Below are 22,041 nucleotides of genomic sequence, written 5' to 3' on the forward strand. Positions count from 1 at the left end.
CATATATTATCTATATTATTAACATGATTACTTGTAATGAAATCCGATAAACAATTGTTTTGTCCAAATATTTAACTTTCCTGTATCGTTAGCACTCTTTGGCTTCCGTCTAGCTAGCTAGCTTCTAGGTCAATCACAGCCGAGTTCTGAGAAATTTAATTTGCTCAAGTAACGACTCTCTAATATTCAGATTATTCACACTAGTTCTCCAGAAGTCTCTAATTAATTTTATATAGCTACATGCATGTGAACTCAAATAATCATCTTCAAGACTTCAACTCATGTACATATTTATATATCTTGTGGAGTCTTGTTGAGGAGTTGATCGTCTGCCTCCAAAGGTAATGCTATTTTAACATAAATCCCACATGTTAAAGCTTATCTGGTAAGTAGTTTCTTTCCCTTTGCCTAACTGATCGAGTGCTTTACTTCAAATGTATCTATGTTTCCACTACTTGTCAAGAAAGTATGGTACTCTTTCCTTTCTTGCTCTTCTAGTCTTCCTAGCTAGCTCCTACCACAGTACCACTCTCTCTTGCTACTTTTAGAGCATTTTCAATAATCGAAGGGTGCCAATTTTGTCCCAACGACATCCATGTATCTTCAATAGATCGTATTAAAAAAGTATTTTGTCATATCATGTTAGGTGACATCGACACCCTTCTTAATACTTCTTATTAGGGATGTCTTTACAAGTAACAATCTCTATCATGCATGTTCTAAACTTCTCGTTATAACATATGCTCTGTTTAAATAATTTATAAATTAGAAAAAATATTTATCAGCTTATAAATTTATAAATTCCTTATTAGTTTAACCAAATATCATCGATATAAGAAATTAAATAATTTATCTAGTTATTAATAGAGTACCATCATCCCGGTGTCAATTTTTTTGATAAGTTAATGTATTCGTATTTTTATCAAATGTCTACTTGTCATCCGATAAATCGTGCACACCTGATTTTGAATAAGTCTAAGATAATAATGGTAATGGTAAGCTACCGTGTCAGCATTCAGAATTGCACTTGAAGATATTGTGGCGCTTTTATTACCATGGGCGTGAGAAAATACCGAGGGCTGAGTACGTGCAATTATACCTTACTCATCTATCAAACAACGGCAGTGTATATGTAATGTAACTAATTAACCTCTACACACGTGGATGCATGGATTGCTTTATTACCCATCTTTTCTCTACGTTATCTCAGGGTTACGACACTGCACTATATTGAAGAATAAAATATAAAGATAGCTTGGTATTTGTTATAACTCAATAGGTATCGAATGTTATATAGAGCTCAATACCTACTGAATTACAAAGACTAAACTACTCTTATATTTTATTCCTTGATACTTATGATCTTCATGTTTATGATTCTTGGTTCAAAGATTTGATTCTCATCAACAACACCAAAATATATAAAATGTGAAAATACAAATCAAAAAAATTCGAAAGGAAAACAGAACTGATTATGGAAACTAAACGTACCTCAATTTAAAGAAACCAGCTAGAAAGTACAGAATTAGAAAATAACCGAATTGGAGTTGAAAGAAAGACGAGATCGATAACTCTGCAGGGATGATGAGCACTATTTAACACTTGATCTCTGTACGTGGCTCGATCTCTTGTTGATCATGCAACTACGACACGAATTCCATGCAGCAATTTCAAACTTTGAACTTCATTGATGTGGATGATGATCATTATAATCGTAATCCGAAGAATTAGTCCCAAATCGCAATGGATATCCGTAAAACTGATCTTCGGGTTGGTTATCAGATGTATTGGAAGTGAATGAGAAACTTGTACTTGACAATGCAGATGACGGTGATGATGAATACAATCCAAATGCTTGAGTTTGATCATAATTACCCGAAGAATAGAATCCCGAAGCATTAGTCCCATACGCGTTTTGTTGGTCATGTTGATAAGCACTAGAGGGGTCGTACATATTATTTTGTTGGAAGCTGATTGGGAACTGATTAGGACTAGGAACAAAAGCCGGTGCTGAGGAGTATGATAAATAGTCTTGATTAGTGGCCTGAGCGGTGTAATTAGGACGTTTATTATGGGACGGAGGGACAGAAGATTGGGGAGCAGGAGCCGCGGGAGTGACTCGTTCAGGGAAGTTGAGCTTAGCTTTGTTTCCCTTGAATCTGAGAGCCGCATCATCATAAGCAATAGCTGCGGCTTCTGCAGTGTCGAAAGTGCCTAGCCAAACCCTAGCTGCTTTCACCGGATCTCGGATTTCAGCCGCCCATTTTCCCCATGGTCTTTGCCTCACTCCTCTGTAGTGTCTCTTCCTCAGCGCCTGATTCCCTTCAATTCATAATTCACAACCATTATTTTACTACTACATATTAGTCAATTTGATCAAATCGAATTAAGGTCGAACAGAAGCATAAATTAAAGTTGACTAATTATATGAAGTAGCTGAGGAGTGTTCAAATTTCCTAACTACAAAGTTGACTCGGTGTCTCATTGTCTAACATGTTATTCATGTGTGCATGAAGACGTTCTGACTATACACGGACAATACTTGCATCAAATCGTTTATATGTAAATGTATAAAATATGCTGAGAATATATCAAATAAGAGTCTGATAACTGATTTTGACTAGGGCTCCACAAATCTGAGGGCGTGATCACCTAAATTAAGGCATATCAATTAATTCCAAATTTAAGTGTAATTAATTAATTTGCGAGATTAGATAAAGAACTACAACCACACCTTGTTGATCATCATTTCTTGCAGGCTGAGAGGACTGAATCTGCTGTGTAGCTTCAGTATATCCAGACACCGCCTCGGACGGATAAAATTGTCCACCAGAAGAAGCTCCAATAACTTGAGAAAGAGCTGAAACCATGGCTGACATATCTTCCTGTGACCTAGCTGAGTAAACAGGGAAGATGCTATCTCTCTCAGACTCATGATCCTCATCTTTCTCCTCCGATCCATCGCGCACAAGCGCCCTCTTCCCATGTCTACGATGATCCATCAATTCCTTCTTATAGGTTTAGCTAAGTGTTCTTGATCTATCTTGGAAGAACTTGATGATGTTGATAGATCTATGAGGAGTGGTCTTATATAAGATGAGCTAAATTAGTATGAATGGGACTTTATGGAAAGCTAGGAAGCAAAAAGATGAGGATCAATATAATACATTGGAAATGGTGAAGATCTAAGGTGAAGAAAGAAAGAAGAAAATTAGGGTTTGTGCTCAATTTTATAGTGTGAAAGTTTGGGAGCTTCAAGACTGAAGAGTGCAGCTAGAGACTTTTGTGTCACTTGCAGCCTTTTATTATTTGACTGCATCAATTTTTCATTTTATAAATTGAAATTTAATTGTTTTGATAATAATTTTCGGGTTGAACGAGAATCCAACTCTAATTTTCAATTTTGATAATTTGTTAAAGTGCAAATTTATTTGAGGAATCAATTGGTTTAATGGCAATTTGTTTGCTTTCGTGTCTTTACTTTAGCTAGACAGAAGCTTAAAAATTAGGTAGAATAAAAATGCTATGGTTGCACACGGGCAAACAACTTTTTGGCCTTTTGTTTTTGGAATGATCGAGCACCGTAAATAAAGTGCAGGTATATATAATAAATTTAATATTTATTGTGGATGTCAAATCGAAACTTGATCATTTATCGAGATTGAAGACTCATTATTTTTTTGATATATGCTAATGTTTATTTTTAATCGACCCTGACTCTCCGACGAGGTTTGATAAATAAATTTTCTCCTATAAATATAAATATATATAAGTAGACTTGACGAAGAATTTGATCAAATGCACTTGATATTATACTAGTATAATAGTATTAAAGTCTCTGTGAAAAAAAATCAAAAGTTGTATTATGGTGATATAAAGCTAGTCAATTGATAGTTTAGTACTAGACTACTAGTACTTTAAGATAAGCTAGACAATTTTATCTAGAAAAAGTAAATGTTTTGAAAAAAAGAATATTACACATCATGTTCATACATGTTTCCGTCAGGCAGTATACTTCCTAAATTGATTCTCAAAAAAATTATCTCATTTTAATTAGTTATTTCAATTAATTATGTGATGATCCATTTACATTAAGAGAAAATTTTATATTTGCATATGTCCTGAAAAATATTGTTCTTCTCTGAAAAAATAATATTGTAAAATTGACTGCTTTTAATCAGGTCAGCATATTTTTTCAAGTCAAACAATTTTTTTCAAAGAGTTGACATGTGCCTAAAGAGACTGTCTGACATTTTCTTTGAATTGGAAACTGAGATAATAACATTCACCTAAATTCTGCCCATAAATAAATAAACAACAAACCTGACAACGCGTGTATAAATAAAATAAAATAAAATTATTTGGAATAATTCAACGTAGTTGTACAAGCGTCAAAGAACAGAAATCGCTTTATAACTCCCACCTGTTACTTCTTTTGCAGTTTGTTCTCCAAAGCAAGGCTTCAATGAGAAGCTCTGAGAGAACATGAGGGACAGGTTTGAAATAGCTTCCTGGTTTCACATTTTTACACTGTTTTGTAACTTGCGCGTATGAGGCACTAGAAACTGAGGAATTGAACTATCTGACTTCACTTGTGTAATATGCTCATTCACACCAGGAAGCAACATGAACATTGCGATCTTACAATCTGGTCTTTTTGTAATGTGCAACTCGTGTAGAGTGTTCGAGCTCCGACACGAAGTTGGTTCACTGGTAGTGTATATGCGGTGTAATCTTCACCGAGATGGCGAGATTGTTCCTGTGACTCTGTGAGTTCGGATTGTTCCTTTAACATAATGGCCTGTTTGAAAACTTGAATTTCATTCGAAATTTTGGATTTGATCAAATGACATGTTCAGATTCAGGACAAAAAAAGTTACAAGCCTCCGCGAAAAGAAAATGGAGCTCTCTGCACTAATATTAATATACAAGTGATAAAATGGTTGGTGATCAACAAAATTGTTAAACTTACAAACTGTTTCTACTTTTCCACAAAATTTTCTGATATATGTCCGTCCAGCACATTGCTTCAAATTTTTAAATGAAAAATTGGAAGAGACTAGACATACACAGCCAAGAGGACCAACACATTATACAAGGTTTCTGATAACAGCTATGCAAGTTCAAGTCTAGAACCAAAATGTAAAACTTGGGTTCAGGAATGCAATTGTACATTCATATGAGTCAACTTAAACCTGCATATCGAAAACTATTTTCAGGAAGAAGGTAAACCTTTAGCCAGCATTTGGCTTGTAGGGTTCAGCGATTTATCCTTGCAGCACCTTCAAATGTGTAGTAGGAAGAAACAGGCATATTCCTATCAAATGAAGCTGCCCTTCTTGACGGTGAGGAATGTGATTGTTCCATACCTACCGAATGACTAGATGCAGTGTACATTGTGTAGGAATTGTAATATCCACCAAAATTTTCCCTCCGCAACGGATATTGGAGATGTTCATCCTCTGTAATTGTATTCCTATCAAATGAAGCTGCCCTCCTTGACGGTGAGGAATGTGATTGTTCCACACTTATCGAATGACTAGATGCAGTGTACATTGTGTAGGGATTGTAATATCCACCAAATATTTCCCTCCGCAACGGATATCGGAGATGTTCATCCTCTGTAATTGTTGGTGGCCTCTCATACCTGTGATAGCATGTGTCAGATATAATATAGCTTCTAGTCGCAAAAAAATATAATAATTTGTTTGCTCCTATTCAAAAGATCAACTAAGTTCATCAGTCTGTCTAATCTCATAGACTGAGGGGTATCAAAATTCAAAACAAAAGGAGGTTGAATGCAGCTCCTGTCTCCTGCTCTATTTGCAAACACTAAATACAATCCATCTTAGAATTCATATTTCTTCTCTTCCAAAGGAATGAGCAAGATTCAGTGATATGCTGATAGCTTACAAAATACAATCTTCCAATCAGATTTTTGGTCATGACAAATTATGTCTTTTGAGGTATTTCCCAATCCAAACTGAGGCTATTCACATATAGTGTAATAGTGGTATCTATAATTTATCAATGAATGACTGAGAATGCTATATAACATGTTGCAAGTTGACATATAAACTATGATCATGCATAACATGTGTAAGAACTCATAACCACGACTCCACAAGTACCAGTTATGGATTGTAATGGTCCTGGACGTCACGTACTTAACCAATTATGCGACTGAAGGAAGAGATAAGTACCTGAGAAATGATCCTGGCATATTGGCATAATCATCAGCTAAATAGTGTCCACGACTTCCTGGGGAATAATGGCGTTCACGAGGAGCCTGCATATACTGATGCCCCACATCAACAGGATCTATGGTTGCTGAAGCTCTATACAATCTATGTTGGGAACTTAGTTCCCTGTGTTCGATAGGATGAGTCAACCATGGTTGTAAAGCAAAACGTGCAAGATCATAGGGATCATCATGAGTAGGGAGTCCTACTGAGGGTCTTAAATGATTTTTCATACTCAACCATGGTTGTGGCGAAACATCCCAATCGTCATCAGTAGGAATCCTTACTGAAGACTTTGATTGACTGTTCATAGTCGACCAGGGTTGTGGAGCAACACATGGTACAGGTTCAGATGGCGCTGGATAAAATGGACGATACAGTGATGATAAATTCCTCACCTATAAATGACTGGAATAGATAAATACACGATCCAGAATAAAAATCAACATGTTGTCAAAAGAATAAATAATAATTCAACACGTCTATCAGATTGTAACAAGAACTCAATTTGACTTACTTGCTGGCTGCTGAGTTCTGGTAGGAACTTGGACCCCCGGTAGTTATGTTCTATAGCATTCTTAAAAGAACTCTCGGGAAGGGGGAGACAATCTTTATGAATTCTGAACCTCACCTGTGAAGGTAAGGAAAATAAGGATGAAACTTGCAATTAAAAGTATGGAGGATCTGAGATTTGCTCCATTTACGGTGATAACTCACTACTCACGCAAATAACACAATTCATTAATTGAAAAAAATAAAAGTTGTAATTTATTTGAACAAGTTTCACTGAACACCACAAGTCAGTAACAGTGATTCTTTCTTGCTTATTACTCCCTCCGTTCCTAAATAATAGTCGCTTTGACTTTGTGCACGTAATTTGAGATGTATAAAAAATATACCTCTACATATTATTTTTCAAATTTTCTTTTTCTGAACAAAAGTTTGACATCTATATTTTTATTCAAAAAAAGAAAATTTAAAAAATAACATGTAGAAATACGTTTTTATTGCACCTCAAAATACGTGCAAAAAGTCAAAGCGACTATTATTTAGGAACGGAGGGAGTAGCAATTTTCAAAAATACAGTGCAGTTACGAGGACATATAAGCCAACTTGTTGCTGCTTGAATTATATTCAAATATATTACATCCAAAGGATCACAGCTATGAAAGCGAAAATGGTGATGGAGCTGACAAAAGTGATGGTCAAAGTGCTAATTAAGGATTATAGCTGACAAAAAAAAATCTTGATTTAACAAAAGGAAATTTGTTTCTTCTTTCACTTCTATGCCAACTTAAAGAACAGAGAAACGCAACTGACTTTCTATATAAGCCCTTAGGATATGACCCGCAATAATTTAAACATAAAGTATTACCTGCGCAGGAAAGTTTCCACCAAATGCTGCCGGTTCCCAATTAAGTTTCCCAGCTGTGGAAGCCTCGTAGATACCGTACAGAAGCTTCAGCTGAAAATCAAACAAGAAAAGTTTTGCCCCTGGCTTGATCTTCTCCACGACTTCTTTATTCCCCGCAGGAAGACCAAAAACACCGTATCGATAACACTCTGGTTTTGTCTTGTCATTACACATAAATATAAAACCAGCATAACCATCATCCACACCCCTGTCCTCCTTTCCAACCACCACCTTCACACCATCCTTACTCGGAGCAGCAGAAGTCGATGCTTTTAAACACCCAGCAGGCGGAACCTGTGCCGAATATATAAAACCAGCATAACCATCATCCACACCCCTGTCCTCCTTTCCAACCGCCACCTTCACAACATCCTTACTCGGAGCAGCAGAAGTCGATGCATTCAAACACTCAGCAGGCAGAACCTGTGCCGAAACAAGAGCATCACTAGCCTTCGCCTTCTGTTCATCCTGCAACTTCTTTATCTTTTTATCAGGAACTATCACAATTGCATCATTACACCTTGCCCAATTCTTTTCTCTTTTCTTACCCATTCAATTATCCCAGCCCTAATCTAAATCATCCAAAATTCACATAAGCACAAAATAAAGCACTGCAAAATTCCCAAAAAAAAAAAAAAAAAAATTAATCACCAGAACACTCTAAAATATGATTGTAAACCTAAAATTTCAAATATAATCAAGGACAATACAAAAAAATCATAATAGCTATGTAAACAAGCAAAACAATTGAATCCAATTCATAATCAACACATACATAATCAAAGATTCAGTAAAAAAATACTCACACACAACATACTTGCATATAAAATAGATTTAAAGCTATTATAGGACAAAACACAATTAGATAAAGACAGTATACACACAATTATACCTTGGTATAACTGATCTTGTTCTTCTGTTGTTTAAGGTTTATCCGGCAATTGTTTTGAAGCTGTAAAATGGGCCGGTTTGATGTTCATATGATATGAATTATGATGTATAATATCAAAAAATTTAATATTTTCGCAGCATATCAATATATCAAAATATGTTATAAAAATTCGTAGAGTTCCGGCAGTTTTTCAAATTTTTAGGATTCGTTTTTCATTTTATATAAAAATATAATTAATTTTTAATGATGAAATATTCATTTCCTACTTTTTATATTGATTTTCACACATTTTTTGATATTATTTTTCTGTTAATAAAATTTAAATTTGATATTATAATAATAACAGGGTCACAAATAAAGATTATTTTTGGAGCAATAATCAATATTGACTCCTTATTTTCTAGAAATTGAATATGGAGGTGTTCTTGGGATTTTGAGAGATTTTTTAATTAATGAAATCTGATAAATTTAAGTGTATTCACTTCGTATTTTATAAAATGTAATTTGTGTTATTTAATTAGAATTTAATTATCCAAAACGAAATATAATGGTATTCAATCAATATTCAAAATCATGCTAAAAATTTGATGATATTCAATTGAATTATTTAAAATTTATTAAAATTAGATGTAATTTCAAAATAGCCATTTTGAGACGGTATTATGAAAATTTTAAGATTAATTTAAAATCATTATTGAATACCACCAATTTTGTAGTATAATTTAAAATTTTAATTATATATCTCAAGATTTTGATACATTTTTTTTAGAATTCTAGTTGAACATATTCCAATTTTATACATAAAAAAAATCTCAATTGAATACACCCTTTTTTCAAGCATAAAAGCATTTCTTCGGTAGTTTTGCAGCAAAGATATTGTAATGTTATGTTTGGTTAGAGTGAAATGGAATGAGTGAAAACAAAATAAAATTATCAAAGATAAAAATGACTTAAAATATGAGTGAATGTAAATATTATGATGAAAATTAGATAGAAATTTGATATAAGAAGAAAAAGAGCATTCAATTTGACCTCTAGACATGAATTTAATGATAAAAAAAAAAAGGACTAGACTATGATTCAAATTTCATTATATTCCCTCATTTTTCATTCCCCCCACCAAACACAACATCAATAATCACAAATTAAACTTGAAAAATCAAAAACCATTCGGCCCACGGAAGTCACGAAACTGACATTGATGTATTTCATAAATCTATAGTTGTGTACTAGGTACTACTGTACCAGGTCAATACTTCACAAAAAAAAAACTTTTGCAAGTTTAGCAACAGAAAAAGAAATTCTTTTGTAAGTTTGGTGAGCTCAGCTACATCAATTCCTAGATTTAGAAATCTTGCAGAGACTTATACAAAACAAAAGAGCACAGGTTGCCGCACTATGTGATCTTGTGCAATCCAATGTTTAAATCGGAAGAAATTGATATCAGGAGAGGGTAGGTACTGTGCCATACGGCTTTAAATACTCGCTTCTGATGGGCTCTTACTGACTGAGTCGGCTTTCTAGCATTATACCTAATATCGAAAATGTGAATCATAGGGTCCACTGAACCAGAAGTAATGTACAGACCATCAGGGGACCAAGCTTGATTTATCAAGGCTGACTGCGATTCACTACTTTCTTGTTCCCAGCCAAATGTGTGGAGTTCCGTTTGTCTCACCCTATAATCACATAAGCGAAGTTGTTCTCCTATAGTCCTGCGCATAAAACACAATTTCAATATATATGTGAGTTATGCAAGAAACAGAATAGCAGTCAAAAGATGTATGTTGCAAAACAAGGGGGGAAAAACACTTCATTTGATGTAAATCTAATAATGAGAAAATTCACATGCCCAAATAAACTTAAGCTAGCCTTAAAATATTATGTAGAATGCAGAATCACAATATAACCCAAAAACTTAAGTGACGCCCAATTTTCACAAGGAGGCAACATCTCAGTACCTAGATCAGAGCGCTGCTCTATCACCCTTGTTCTGACCTCAACTGTCTCGATATCAACATAATTTGAACTTTTGTAAAATTTCAGATTAAAATCCTGTCATCTTGTGTTCAGGTGGGGTGAATGAATTTAGAAGCACCGGAATGAAATTTGAACTTTATTACGAACAAATGTTCAAAGATTTCATTCCTTCCCCCATTCCATTCCTTACATTCTAGTATATTATGTTGTGTTCGGTTGGGGAGAATGGAATGGAATGGGTAAAAATACTTGAAACAAATAGAGATAGGAAGAAAGTTTTGAAAAAAATTTGAGGAAGTGCAAAATTGCTATGATGAGATTTGAGAAGAAATTGAGGATGGGAGAGAATGGAGCATTCCATCTCAAATTGAAGGTGTGATATCTAGCACATGATGTACGGAATGGAATGGAGGAAGGAATGAAATTTCTTAAAAATTGTCCATAAGATAGTTCATTAATCATTCCATTCCTTCCGGAATCATTCACCCCAACCAAACACAACCCATTTTGAGAAGGAATGCCCCATTCCCTCCTATACCCAATTTGTTCCCAATTCTCAAAATTCTGCACTCATTCATTCTTATTTTTAAAGTCCCTCCTACCTCTTATATCTTCTTTTATATTTGTTCATTCCATTCCATCCCATTCCATTCTCTCCAACCAAACACAACATAAGAGGTTGATATTGTGAACATACAGATAGGGGTAAGTCATAAGTACATATATGGCTTCAGGAGTTCAGGTTGATGTTCAAAACAGGTCTGAGCAAAAAAAAAATCAATATCGATGATGAAATTTATAGACTTCAGTAGGCATGTCCAGGTTCTATAGGAAGCAGATAATTTTAGTGATTTAAGTGGAGTGACCATAGTCAAGAAGTAAGTTCTGCCTACATAGCCTAAACCTAAAGTGATCACGAAGAATATGAAAAATGCTATCCCATGTATGTTGAGTATCGGTGCTGAAGCAAGGCCACGAGTTAGAGATGCTGTATATACATTCGACAAGAAAATACCAAGATTAAGCTTACCCAGTCTGAATCATGTAGAGATTATAATCACACGGGTTTGGCACAATACTCATGCATTTACTGTCTATTTGATGCTTGTAGTCAGCTCTACCAGCTCCCACGTCAAACCCTGTGATCCGCTTGTCAGCGCCAGCAGAAAGTACAACCTTCTTATGCTGCAACCCAGCAACTCCCATAACAGCGCTGGTATGCTGATTCCTATGCAATGTTTTATGATTCCAGTCTTTAATCCCATCATTTTCAGTCCAAAGGACTACAGCATGATCACTACCTGCCGTAACAAAGCAGGTATCTTCCCATGGCATAAATACTATGTTGTTTATGATGCCTTTAGTATGTGGCTTATCCTCCAGAAAGTGAACACGACCATTCTGTTAACACGAGTACAGGAAAACTTTCACGATTTTGTTTTATATACTTAATGAGCATAACAGCAAAATTTGCTTATTAAGCATAATAGCAGGAGTTACTAATATATGCTGAAATGTAGTCTATTTTGATAATCATGCATACTCCCCAGAAAAAATTATAATTTGGATTAGCAAGCTGCAGAACCTGGTAGAGCTAACTAACACCCATTTGATACAGCCCCTTCACTTTCAGTGTAGTTAAATTCAGTTATCAAGTATAATATTCATATAATCTTAACCTCTCCTCTCCATACATTTTGAAAAGTGAATCACTAAATCTGGCACAAATTTGTTTCTTTTTCAAATAGCTTTTGATATCCTTAAAAACAGAGGAATAGCAGAATTACCTAAGTTCTTTTTCTCTTATTCTCGTTTTGACTATCAGGGCTAGCTAGGAATACAGTTTAAAGGGGTAAAATGTTATTGTTGTGAATTCTTTAGTAACCACTTCTTTGTTCTTTCAAAATGACCTCACTTAAACACTTTAAGATATAATTACATGTGTAATGTCTTTATCTCAAATAGACCACATTTTATTATTAACAATACCAAGAGAAGTTAATCGCAAATAGTGCACATAATTTGACATCTACTCGAAATCTGAATGCCCAATCAACTACTATATTTTAATAAGGAGGAAATTTCAGGTGAACTTGCTCCAGCATTGTAAAATTAAAAAATAAATATTCCTCTTTTTCTATTTTTTCCGAGTCACACAAGTAGATCCGTTTATGTAGTTACTAGTTAAATATACAGCGTGCTACATCTTTGTCAAGTAATATTTATGATTCATACACATCATATGTTGTAATCTGGAACAAGCATAAAATTTAAAGGTAAACAATTGGTTGAACTAGACTGTTTACCTCTTTCCCTTTGTTCAAATCCAAGACTGCGACCTGTGAGTCTCCACCATCCGCACCAAACACAGAAATTAGGCCGTTCCCCTCGGGATGCCAAGCAATATCTTCCGGCCATCTCCTTTGCTTGACGGATAAACAATCAGTGCTACTTAAACAATTGGCACTAGATCTGCAATTTACAAAACAAAAAACTTAAATAAACATCTTTCCGGACTTACATTTATGTTTTCATTTTCTAAAAGAAATATAATGGTCACCATCGATTGGTTATAATACTTCTAGGTATAGAGGTTTAATACAAGCATGTTCGTTATGGGACTCAAGCACTTGGCAAATGAGACAGTAGAGGTACCTTTTTTGTTATCTTAGTAAGAACGATAAAGATTGTATTCATAAGATGTAGGAGTACACAATATTACAGAAGTTATGGAAGGGCTACAATAATGTTAGGACCGTCTTCAAGATGATCAATTTGAATGCGCAAAGAGAGGATCCAGTACTATAGATGCAACTATCCTAACAGAAGATTACATAGGAAGTTGAGTGTAATTCACATACTAAGTTGCAAATACTCTCAGGCCTGTAGCATATGTCATGTACCTAAAAACATTGACACTCTCTTCAATAAACTGAAACATCTAGCGCCCTTTAATATATATCACAGCAGTTTCATTTTGTTTTGCATGTTACATGTCAGACTTTGACGCATTGTGTCTGCTTCAATACTAAGAAAATTATCTAAGAGTGCATGTTTCTTAGCCAAGACAAGTTGTGATTGAAAATACTTGAGCTCAGAAAACATAACAAGTATTTATGTGTTTGCAGAGAGAGGGTGGGGGGGGGGGGGGGGGGGGGGGGGTAATTTGAAAAAAAAAATAGTTATAGAAGTGTACCTTTTAGCTTGCAATTGCCACAAGTTAATGACTCCATCCAAAGCACTGCAAAACCAACATGGTCAAAATTTGAGTCAGTTGCAATATAAATTAGTTACAATATATGATGGCTTACAAAAAGCAAACAAGTATACTTGTGTTGCTTCTTAACGTACAAGTTAACAAAGTTAAAGAAAGATAACCTGCAGATATAGCCCGAGGCAACAAAGAATATTACATATAAATCCATATCTTAGAGCAGGCTTAGATGCGCGAATGTATCAAAGCAAAAGAAAAGAATGTACTTCACTTAAAATTTGAAATGTATTACGTAATCAGAACCAGTCAGAAATTATCTTGATTGATAAATATCCCAAATGATTATGTTAGATTATCAGTTTTAACAACAAAACATAAGGGACCCTGTACTAGTTAAAAGTGTACTTTAAAATTAAGTACTATATATTTGATAAGACACTCTGTCACCGCTAAAACAACAAATCACATAGCCAAATGAGGTGAAAAGACAGAATGTGTAGATAGTACGAAGTTCATTCTCAGAGTTACTTAATATTGAGAACAGATAATAAGGTACCATCTTTAAATGAGGTAACTGGATCCACTCCAGCTTAAAAGCTATAATGATTCTTTATATTTAATTATTGAGTTAATTGCAAAACCGACCCTCTGGTATTGACCAAAAGCACTTTATGCCCTATACTTCTAATGATTGCACTGTCCACCCCAGACCTAATTATTCGGCACACTTCGAACCCATTTTGACCAGTTAGGGCTGGCAATTTCGGGTTTCGGGTCGGGGTCGGGTCGGGTTGACAGTCGCGGGTCAAAAAATTTACCCAACCCGAACCCGACCCGAAAATTTAATGGGTCAGAATACCCAACCCGAACCCGACCCGCACTACCCGCGGGTAACCCGAACCCGACCCGAAAATTAATATTTATTAATAAAAATATTTTTTTAATAATAAATAAATATTATTTTAATCCAAATAAATTAATTTTTATTAAATTAAATAATTTTATATTAAATTTAACAAATAAATTTTATAAAAATAATATTAATAATATAAATATATATAATATTTATATTATATATTAATTTTCGGGTAATTTCGGGTCAATTTCGGGTAACCCGAATTCAACCCGAAAATGACCCGATTTTTCTGGGTTGATTTTGGGTCAACCCGAATTCGACCCGAACCCGAAAACCCCCAACCCGAATTCGTATTTTGCGGGTCGAATTCGTGTCGGGTTGTCGGGTCGGGTCCAATATTGCCACCCCTATGACCAGTTCCATTAGTTTTGTCCTGTTAACTTTAAATAGTAAGTGTATTATGGATAATTCAGCGAGTTTTTTCTATTATTGTCTAATTTTTGTAATTGTTTGGCCTAAAATCCTAATTCCCTCCCAAATTGATTTAAGTATGTGTTAATTGTATATATGTATTTCGTGTGTTAATTGTGATTTGATGGTGGGGTTGGCGGGGATTGGTGGTCAAGAGGCTGCAGGGGTGGTTTTCCGATCGAGGCAGGTGGGAGAGGTTAAATTGGTATGAGGTTGTTTGGATTATCGATTGGAATGGGAATGAAAATTTAAAATAGAAGATACGAGAATGAGGATAGACGAGGATTAAATATATTTGAAAACCACGAGGATTATGTAGAAAATGATCTGCCTATTTGATGTGAATGAAGTTCTTATTGCATTCAATCAAATTACTCAGCCTAGCATTAGCATACAAAATTTAACCCCAAACATTCTCATATCTTCTATTTTATGGTGGATGGCTGCTTTGAATGAATGTACCTTGATGCAATCCCACTTGGTTCAAGTGACATCTAAACTCAAGAGACTGGCAAGAGCAGGTTACATATTCCATGGCCACAAGTTGTTCGATGAAATGTCTCACAGAAAAGGAACATGAACATTGCTTTTTATCAATAATAATTGAATTTCTCCTTCTGCCCTCAGCATTTAATAACGTTAACTGCTAAATTTGACGGAAAGGTACGGAAAGTGGAGCTAAAAAACTAAGGGGGTGGACAATGCAATCATCAATAGTAATGAGCATAAAGTGCTTTTGGTCTATACCAAGGGGTTGCGTTTTGCAATTAACTCTTAATTATTCGAAACTTTCCCAGCGTACATTTCCCAGTTACAAGTGTCACATATAATTACAATTTTTTTCCTAATATGATGCTACGGCAGCAATGTGAACCAATCAAGTGCCTTCTCCAACATCCCATGTCTCGACAATATCATTTGGGTAAAGCATTTCATATTGTTAAACCTAGGAACCACAGTTTCCAATTTCAAGGCGCCAAACCAATAATGTTTTTTTGTATCAAAAAACAAATCTTAGTGCGTTCATAGAGAATATAGATAGAGAACCAAAAACAGTGATCACTTAAAACTGTATCTACCAGAATTAGTATTTACAAATCTATATTAAGTCAAGTATAGAGATATGATTTTGTATACCACAAATAAATAGCTTTTAAGCCACAAACAAGAAGGAAACCAATGAATTGCCTCATCCTTTAGTTTGATGTTATTGAAGTAGACACTTGATTAATTTTATGTTTGGAAATACATGAAAGTTCAGTCTACATACCTGGTCACAAAAAGCTGATCGTTTGTTGGACATAAAGCCAGACTCCTCAACTTTCTCTTATGCTGACTGGGTAAAATACAACTTGTCTGGCACTGTAACTTGCGAACTGAGGAGCTGCCAGCAATCTGTGTAATTAAGTCTTTATGCTCTTTTTCCACTGTAAATTATCAATAATTGGTTTCAGTATTAAATAAATATGTACAAGTTGTCTGGCGGAAATTATGATTGTAGGCAACACTTAAAATAAACATGTAACACCATTACCAAACTTCCTCTTGGTTCCTTTAGCCTGTATGTTGAGAAGTTCCTTCCCAGAAGAGATCTTACTAGGCTTCGCTCCAGATACCTTAACAGTACAGTTGGCATGAGTAGGAGTAGAACCTGAACCATCTGAAGATTTAGTGCCCATATGAGACTTGCTTGATTGAGGAACTACAGGATTTGGAGCAGGTACAACAACTTCTGGCCTAAGCTTAGCCTTGTTTTGAGAAGATGTTCCACTACTCTGAAGGACAGTGCCACTAGATGCTCCTCTTAGATTTACCTGAGCTTTTTTAGACGACCTGATACTTTCTTCCTCTGGTACCGATATTGACATAAATTGATTTCCAGGAGACCGCGGACAATATCCGGGAGGACTAGATTCCTCTTCAACTTTTAGCGTACTAAGATCAGAGTTCTCTCTGGACGCAGGGATATAGTGTTGACCCCGAAGGCCAGATAGCTGATTTTTGGACTCCTCTAGCCTCTTTTGTGACAGCTCAAGCTGCATATCATATAGTGAAAGAAAAATTTAAGATGATTTTCAAACATTACAAGGGAGAATAACTCCATAAAATCTTAACAAATTTCTGCATTTATCAACAGTATCCAACCACATATACAAGTTTTTCAAGCTTCGAACTATATATTCTAGGAAACTAATGGTTAATCAAATAGAAAGCTTTTGGTGAGTCTCCTGTCATGTTCAAAGGAGAAATTAGGTTGTGACAATTGCAAATCAGAGTTTTCCTAGTATATAGTGTGTGGGAAACTAGATCAAGTAGCAATTCATGGCCTCTGCGGTGTCCTGGCCTCTTGGGAGCCAATTAATAAGTTTTTATACACCTAAAATTTAACCATTCTAAATACTTTACAATATTGGTTATGCTAACATAAATACTTTACAGGATTTGGAGCAGGTACAACAACTTCTGGCCTAAGCTTAGCCTTGTTTTGATAAGATCTTCCACTACTCTGAAGGACAGTGCCACTAGATGCTCCTCTTAAATTTACCTGAGCTTTTTTAGATGACCTGATACTTTCTTCCTCTGGTACCGATATTGACATAAATTGATTTCCAGGAGACCGCGGACAATATCTGGAAGGACTAGATTCCTCTTCAACTTTTAGCGTACTAAGATCAGAGTTCTCTCTGGACGCAGGGATATAGTGTTGACCCCGAAGGCCAGATAGCTGATTTTTGGACTCCTCTAGCCTCTTTTGTGACAGCTCAAGCTGCATATCATATAGTGAAAGAAAAATTTAAGATGATTTTCAAACATTACAAGGGAGAATAACTCCATAAAATCTTAACAAATTTCTGCATTTATCAACAGTATCCAACCACATATACAAGTTTTTCAAGCTTTGAACTATATATTCTAGGAAACTAATGGTTAATCAAATAGAAAGCTTTTGGTGAGTCTCCTGTCATGTTCAAAGGAGAAATTAGGTTGTGACAATTGCAAATCAGAGTTTTCCTAGTATATAGTGTGTGGGAAACTAGATCAAGTAGCAATTCATGGCCTCTGCGGTGTCCTGGCCTCCTGGGAGCCAATTAATAAGTTTTTATACACCTAAAATTTAACTATTCTAAATACTTTACAATATTGGTTATGCTAACATAAATATCATATAATAATGTGACAGAGTAATGAAATTTATTGAAAACTAGACTGAGGTGAATCCACTGCAGACAAATTCAAAACTCCTTGGGGAACAATTTGAAGAGCAACATCAGCCATCAGATACATAAAGGTCCCATGATAAGCTATAACAATACTAATATACATCTGAAACATTAAAAGCCCTAATTTCTTTCAGGAATAAAGATAAAGTAAAGATATTAAGCAACTTTCAATTACCAAGATCGATAAAAGACATTAAAGAATTAATAATGATATAATTACTTTTTCATCAACTAATTTCTAGAAATAGATATAAAATGTGCCTCACCTGTCACATGCAAAACATTGTTGACTAAATCTTGAGTTCACTTTTTTAAACTTGTTAATTGCCAGAGATGACATGTACAATCATAATTTCCAATGTTAAAAAACTTAAAGGCAAACAAAAAAGAGACCTTTTCATTTTAAATATTCTTGTTTGTTTGTGTTCACATAAACTCTAGTTAGGTGCCACAACTGATCAACAAAAAACGTCTAGACCATCCTTTTTAGTCTTCTATTATTACGTCTTAATCCAAGAAGCAATTCAATCATAACAAGTCTCTTCAAAGCAACAAATCTTTTGACACGGTGTCGAAACAAGTAACAAGATAGTAGTGGCTCCGCTGCTCACTAATTTGCATTTACAACATCCAAATTACCAAATTATTGTTGCTGAGTGCGTAAATTTAATTGATTGTGTGGACTGCATGAGGTAGTGGTGCGGCAGTCCTAGGGAACAAAATTTCCGCGGGAATTCAGAGTTCAGACCCAAACCCTTATACAGGATTCAGTCCAATTCTTCATCAATTAATTCCCTCTTGTAATTAATAAACCCTAAAGTGGATCAAATATTATTTGTGCAAGTAACACGAGGAGTGCGACTAATCCAAACCACATTACATTCATTATCTTCTTTAATCGCAGTTAATTCTCTCCTTTCACAGTCTCGTTTACACTCATTACATATCAATTTCAGGGCTCCTAAGTATCTCCAAACTTCAAAACATCACAAACCTAAAATTAAAGCTTTAACTTTATTAAATTGCTCACATATAACTACATTTACATAATCACATCCATTTAAAAATCACATTCCTTTTTCCCCCACGGAACACAAACACTCTCACTTACGAAAATAAAGCTTCAGCGTTATCAAATTGTTCACCAATAACTACATTCACATAATCACATTCATTTCAAAATCACATTCCTTTTTTTCTCGAGAAACACAAACAGTTATTATATTGCTCACTAATAACTACATTCACATAATCACATTCTTTTCGAAACAACCCCCCCCCCCCAAAAAAAAAAAAAAGAAACACAAACACCCTCAATTCCGACAAATAAAGCTTCAATCTTATTATATTGCTCTACTTTCACATAATCACATTCAATTCAACCTTATTAAATTGCTCGCCAATAACTACATTCACATAATCACATTCATTTCAAACTCACATTCCTTTTTTTATCCATTAAACACAAACAGTTATTAAAATGCTCACTAATAACTACAGACATAATCACTTTTTTTTTTTGAAAACAACGCCACCACCTAGAAACACAAACAGCCCCGATTACGACAAATAAAGCTTCAATCTTTTCAAATTGCTCACCAATAACTACATTCACATAATCACATTCATTTCAAAATCACATTCCTTTTCCCCAAGAAACACAAACAGTCGTTTAATTGCTCACTGATAACTACATTCACATAAACGCGTTCTTTTCAAAACCACCAACAGTCATAAAATTGCTCACCAATAACTACATTCACATAATCGCATTCATTTCAAAATCACATTCCTTTTTCCCCCAAGAAACACAAACAGTCATTAAATTGCTCACTAATAACTACATTCACATAATCATGTTCTTTTCGAAACCACCAACCCCCCCCCCCCCACAAAAACAACACAAACACCCTCGATTACGACAAATAAAGCTTCAATCTTTTTAAATTGCTCACCAACAACTACATTCACATAATCACATTCATTTCAAACTCACACTCCCCCTCCCTTCCAAAAAGAAACACAGACACTTCTCGATTTCAACAAATTACAATCACAAAGCACACAAACAAATTCAATCAATTAAATCAACTAATCACAACAAGAATGAGTCAAGACAAGACAAAACCTCAGCAGTGTAATGACTGACACGCCACTTGTTCCGCTCAACTTCTTCAGTACGATACTTAATCAGCGCCAACAAAGCTTGTTCTCGTCCATCTCCTGTCTTACGGTCCCCGGAATCATCGGAGAAATTCTCGGCGGATTTTTCGTCGCTCATTCTCGGTTCCGTTTTCATATCTGTGTGTCTGTGTTTTTCCCTCTTCTTGTTCTACACTTCGGCTACTCACTTAGGCCACGTAAATACGTGTCCGCGATTTTATAGGAAAACAGGCTTTGTTTTATTCGCCTCGGGTCGGGTTATGTAACTTATGTTTATTTCGATGCACGTAATTTGTGTTTTGCAATTTCTACCCTTCCTCGCTTTCTTTTCTAGTTGTCATATTTGTAAAAAACATATATTAAGAAAAATTAAATGCAGAATATTGTAAATTATTTTCATGTGCGTCATCATTTATTGTATTAAATAATAAGTCATAAGTATATATTGATGGTAAAATCAAATATTAGAATTAACAATTAACAGATAAATATGGTTTTATTCAAATGAAATATAAATATGATATATATATATATATATATATATATGCATTGAAACAAGAATTAAACAACTATTGAGGGACTTTTTTTCAAATGTGACAATTAAAGAGGGACGGATGGAGGAGTAATTTTATGAGTGCGGTTTATCAACATCACTTTTGGGTCGTACCCAGCGACTCAGATTATAACATTTTTTTATATGTTCAAAATTTTTCAAACGCTAGGCAGGATTGTAGAGTGCTTTTCACTTGTTGAATGGCCCTGATAGTTGACTGCCAGGGACCGCCGTCCTTTTATGAAATATGCCAGCTAAACTGGCCCTGATAGTTGACTGCCAAGGACCGCCGCTCTTTTATGAAATGTGAATGATGGGTTGTATGTGAATTTTGTTAAATTTATAATAAAAAATAATTTTGTTATTATATTATAATCATGATCAGAAGCAGAGAGATTACTTTGATTACGTCAATTTTAGCACATTTCAACGAATTTGGACAACTATTGTCACACTCGTACTCTCAAAACATGATAGTTCGTTTAGTCTCGTGCCTTCCACTAAAATAATATATGATTTTGATATTGGACTTGTAAGCGTATCTCACGACATTCTATTTTCATTCAAGTAAGTTTTCATATTTATTATTAATCACTTTCTCCAGTTGAAAGGTAGAAATAAAAAAGATTGTCGGCGTCTTACATTTAGTGCATGAAAATTTGAAAAATGAAGAATTGATTGAATTTATTGCCAAATTATTTTTTCAATAATTTATCGGTTATGATCGACTTCGTTTCTTTCTCAGTAATGTGTATTTAGTTGAAAATTTAAATATATTTTTATTCATGAAATCCAGGTATATTCATTTCAAAATCAAAATCTAATGGTATGGACTTTAAATCATACTTAAAATCCGATAACATTTAATCGAGATCATTTAAATTCATTAAAATATGACGATATTCAAATGTAGAATGAGGTATTATTGAATTGATTTTTCTACTCAAAAAAATACCTCATTCTACTACGAATTTGAAGTTTGTATATTATTTAGCTAACTTAAAGACTCTCTATACACAATGGAAATATAAAATC

The 22,041-nt window shown here is 34.6% G+C and overlaps 3 protein-coding genes across 4 annotated transcripts; all 3 read right to left on the reverse strand.

Moving 5' to 3' along the window:
* Positions 1-1,418: 1,418 nt before the first annotated feature.
* LOC108222241 (ethylene-responsive transcription factor ERF114) lies at positions 1,419-3,256 on the reverse strand. The gene is made up of 2 exons (XM_017396158.2): positions 2,735-3,256; positions 1,419-2,322 (listed from the first exon to the last, which is right to left on the reverse strand). Exons 1-2 carry the CDS (start codon positions 3,000-3,002, stop codon positions 1,685-1,687), a joined length of 906 nt encoding a protein of 301 aa, XP_017251647.1. The 5' UTR covers positions 3,003-3,256; the 3' UTR covers positions 1,419-1,684.
* Positions 3,257-4,891: 1,635 nt separating this feature from the next.
* LOC108220235 (uncharacterized) lies at positions 4,892-8,658 on the reverse strand. Of its 2 annotated transcripts, none has more exons than XM_017393942.2 (5): positions 8,549-8,658; positions 7,618-8,267; positions 6,760-6,873; positions 6,204-6,640; positions 4,892-5,647 (listed from the first exon to the last, which is right to left on the reverse strand). In XM_017393942.2, exons 2-5 carry the CDS (start codon positions 8,206-8,208, stop codon positions 5,260-5,262), a joined length of 1,530 nt encoding a protein of 509 aa, XP_017249431.1. In that variant the 5' UTR covers positions 8,209-8,267; positions 8,549-8,658; the 3' UTR covers positions 4,892-5,259. The 2 variants fall into 2 exon arrangements, with proteins under 2 accessions (XP_017249431.1, XP_017249432.1); XM_017393943.2 differs by having other exon boundaries at positions 5,067-5,647; positions 7,618-8,228; positions 8,549-8,627.
* Positions 8,659-9,732: 1,074 nt separating this feature from the next.
* LOC108220829 (uncharacterized) lies at positions 9,733-20,658 on the reverse strand. The gene is made up of 8 exons (XM_064093566.1): positions 20,419-20,658; positions 17,615-17,836; positions 16,604-17,105; positions 16,340-16,496; positions 13,725-13,769; positions 12,835-13,000; positions 11,559-11,929; positions 9,733-10,263 (listed from the first exon to the last, which is right to left on the reverse strand). The coding sequence occupies exons 1-8, from the start codon at positions 20,587-20,589 to the stop codon at positions 9,945-9,947; spliced, it is 1,953 nt and encodes a 650-aa protein (XP_063949636.1). The 5' UTR covers positions 20,590-20,658; the 3' UTR covers positions 9,733-9,944.
* Between the last annotated feature and the right edge of the window lie 1,383 nt (positions 20,659-22,041).

Source organism: Daucus carota, chromosome 5 (assembly GCF_001625215.2).
Source record: "Daucus carota subsp. sativus chromosome 5, DH1 v3.0, whole genome shotgun sequence".
Taxonomy (NCBI): Eukaryota; Viridiplantae; Streptophyta; class Magnoliopsida; order Apiales; family Apiaceae; genus Daucus; species Daucus carota.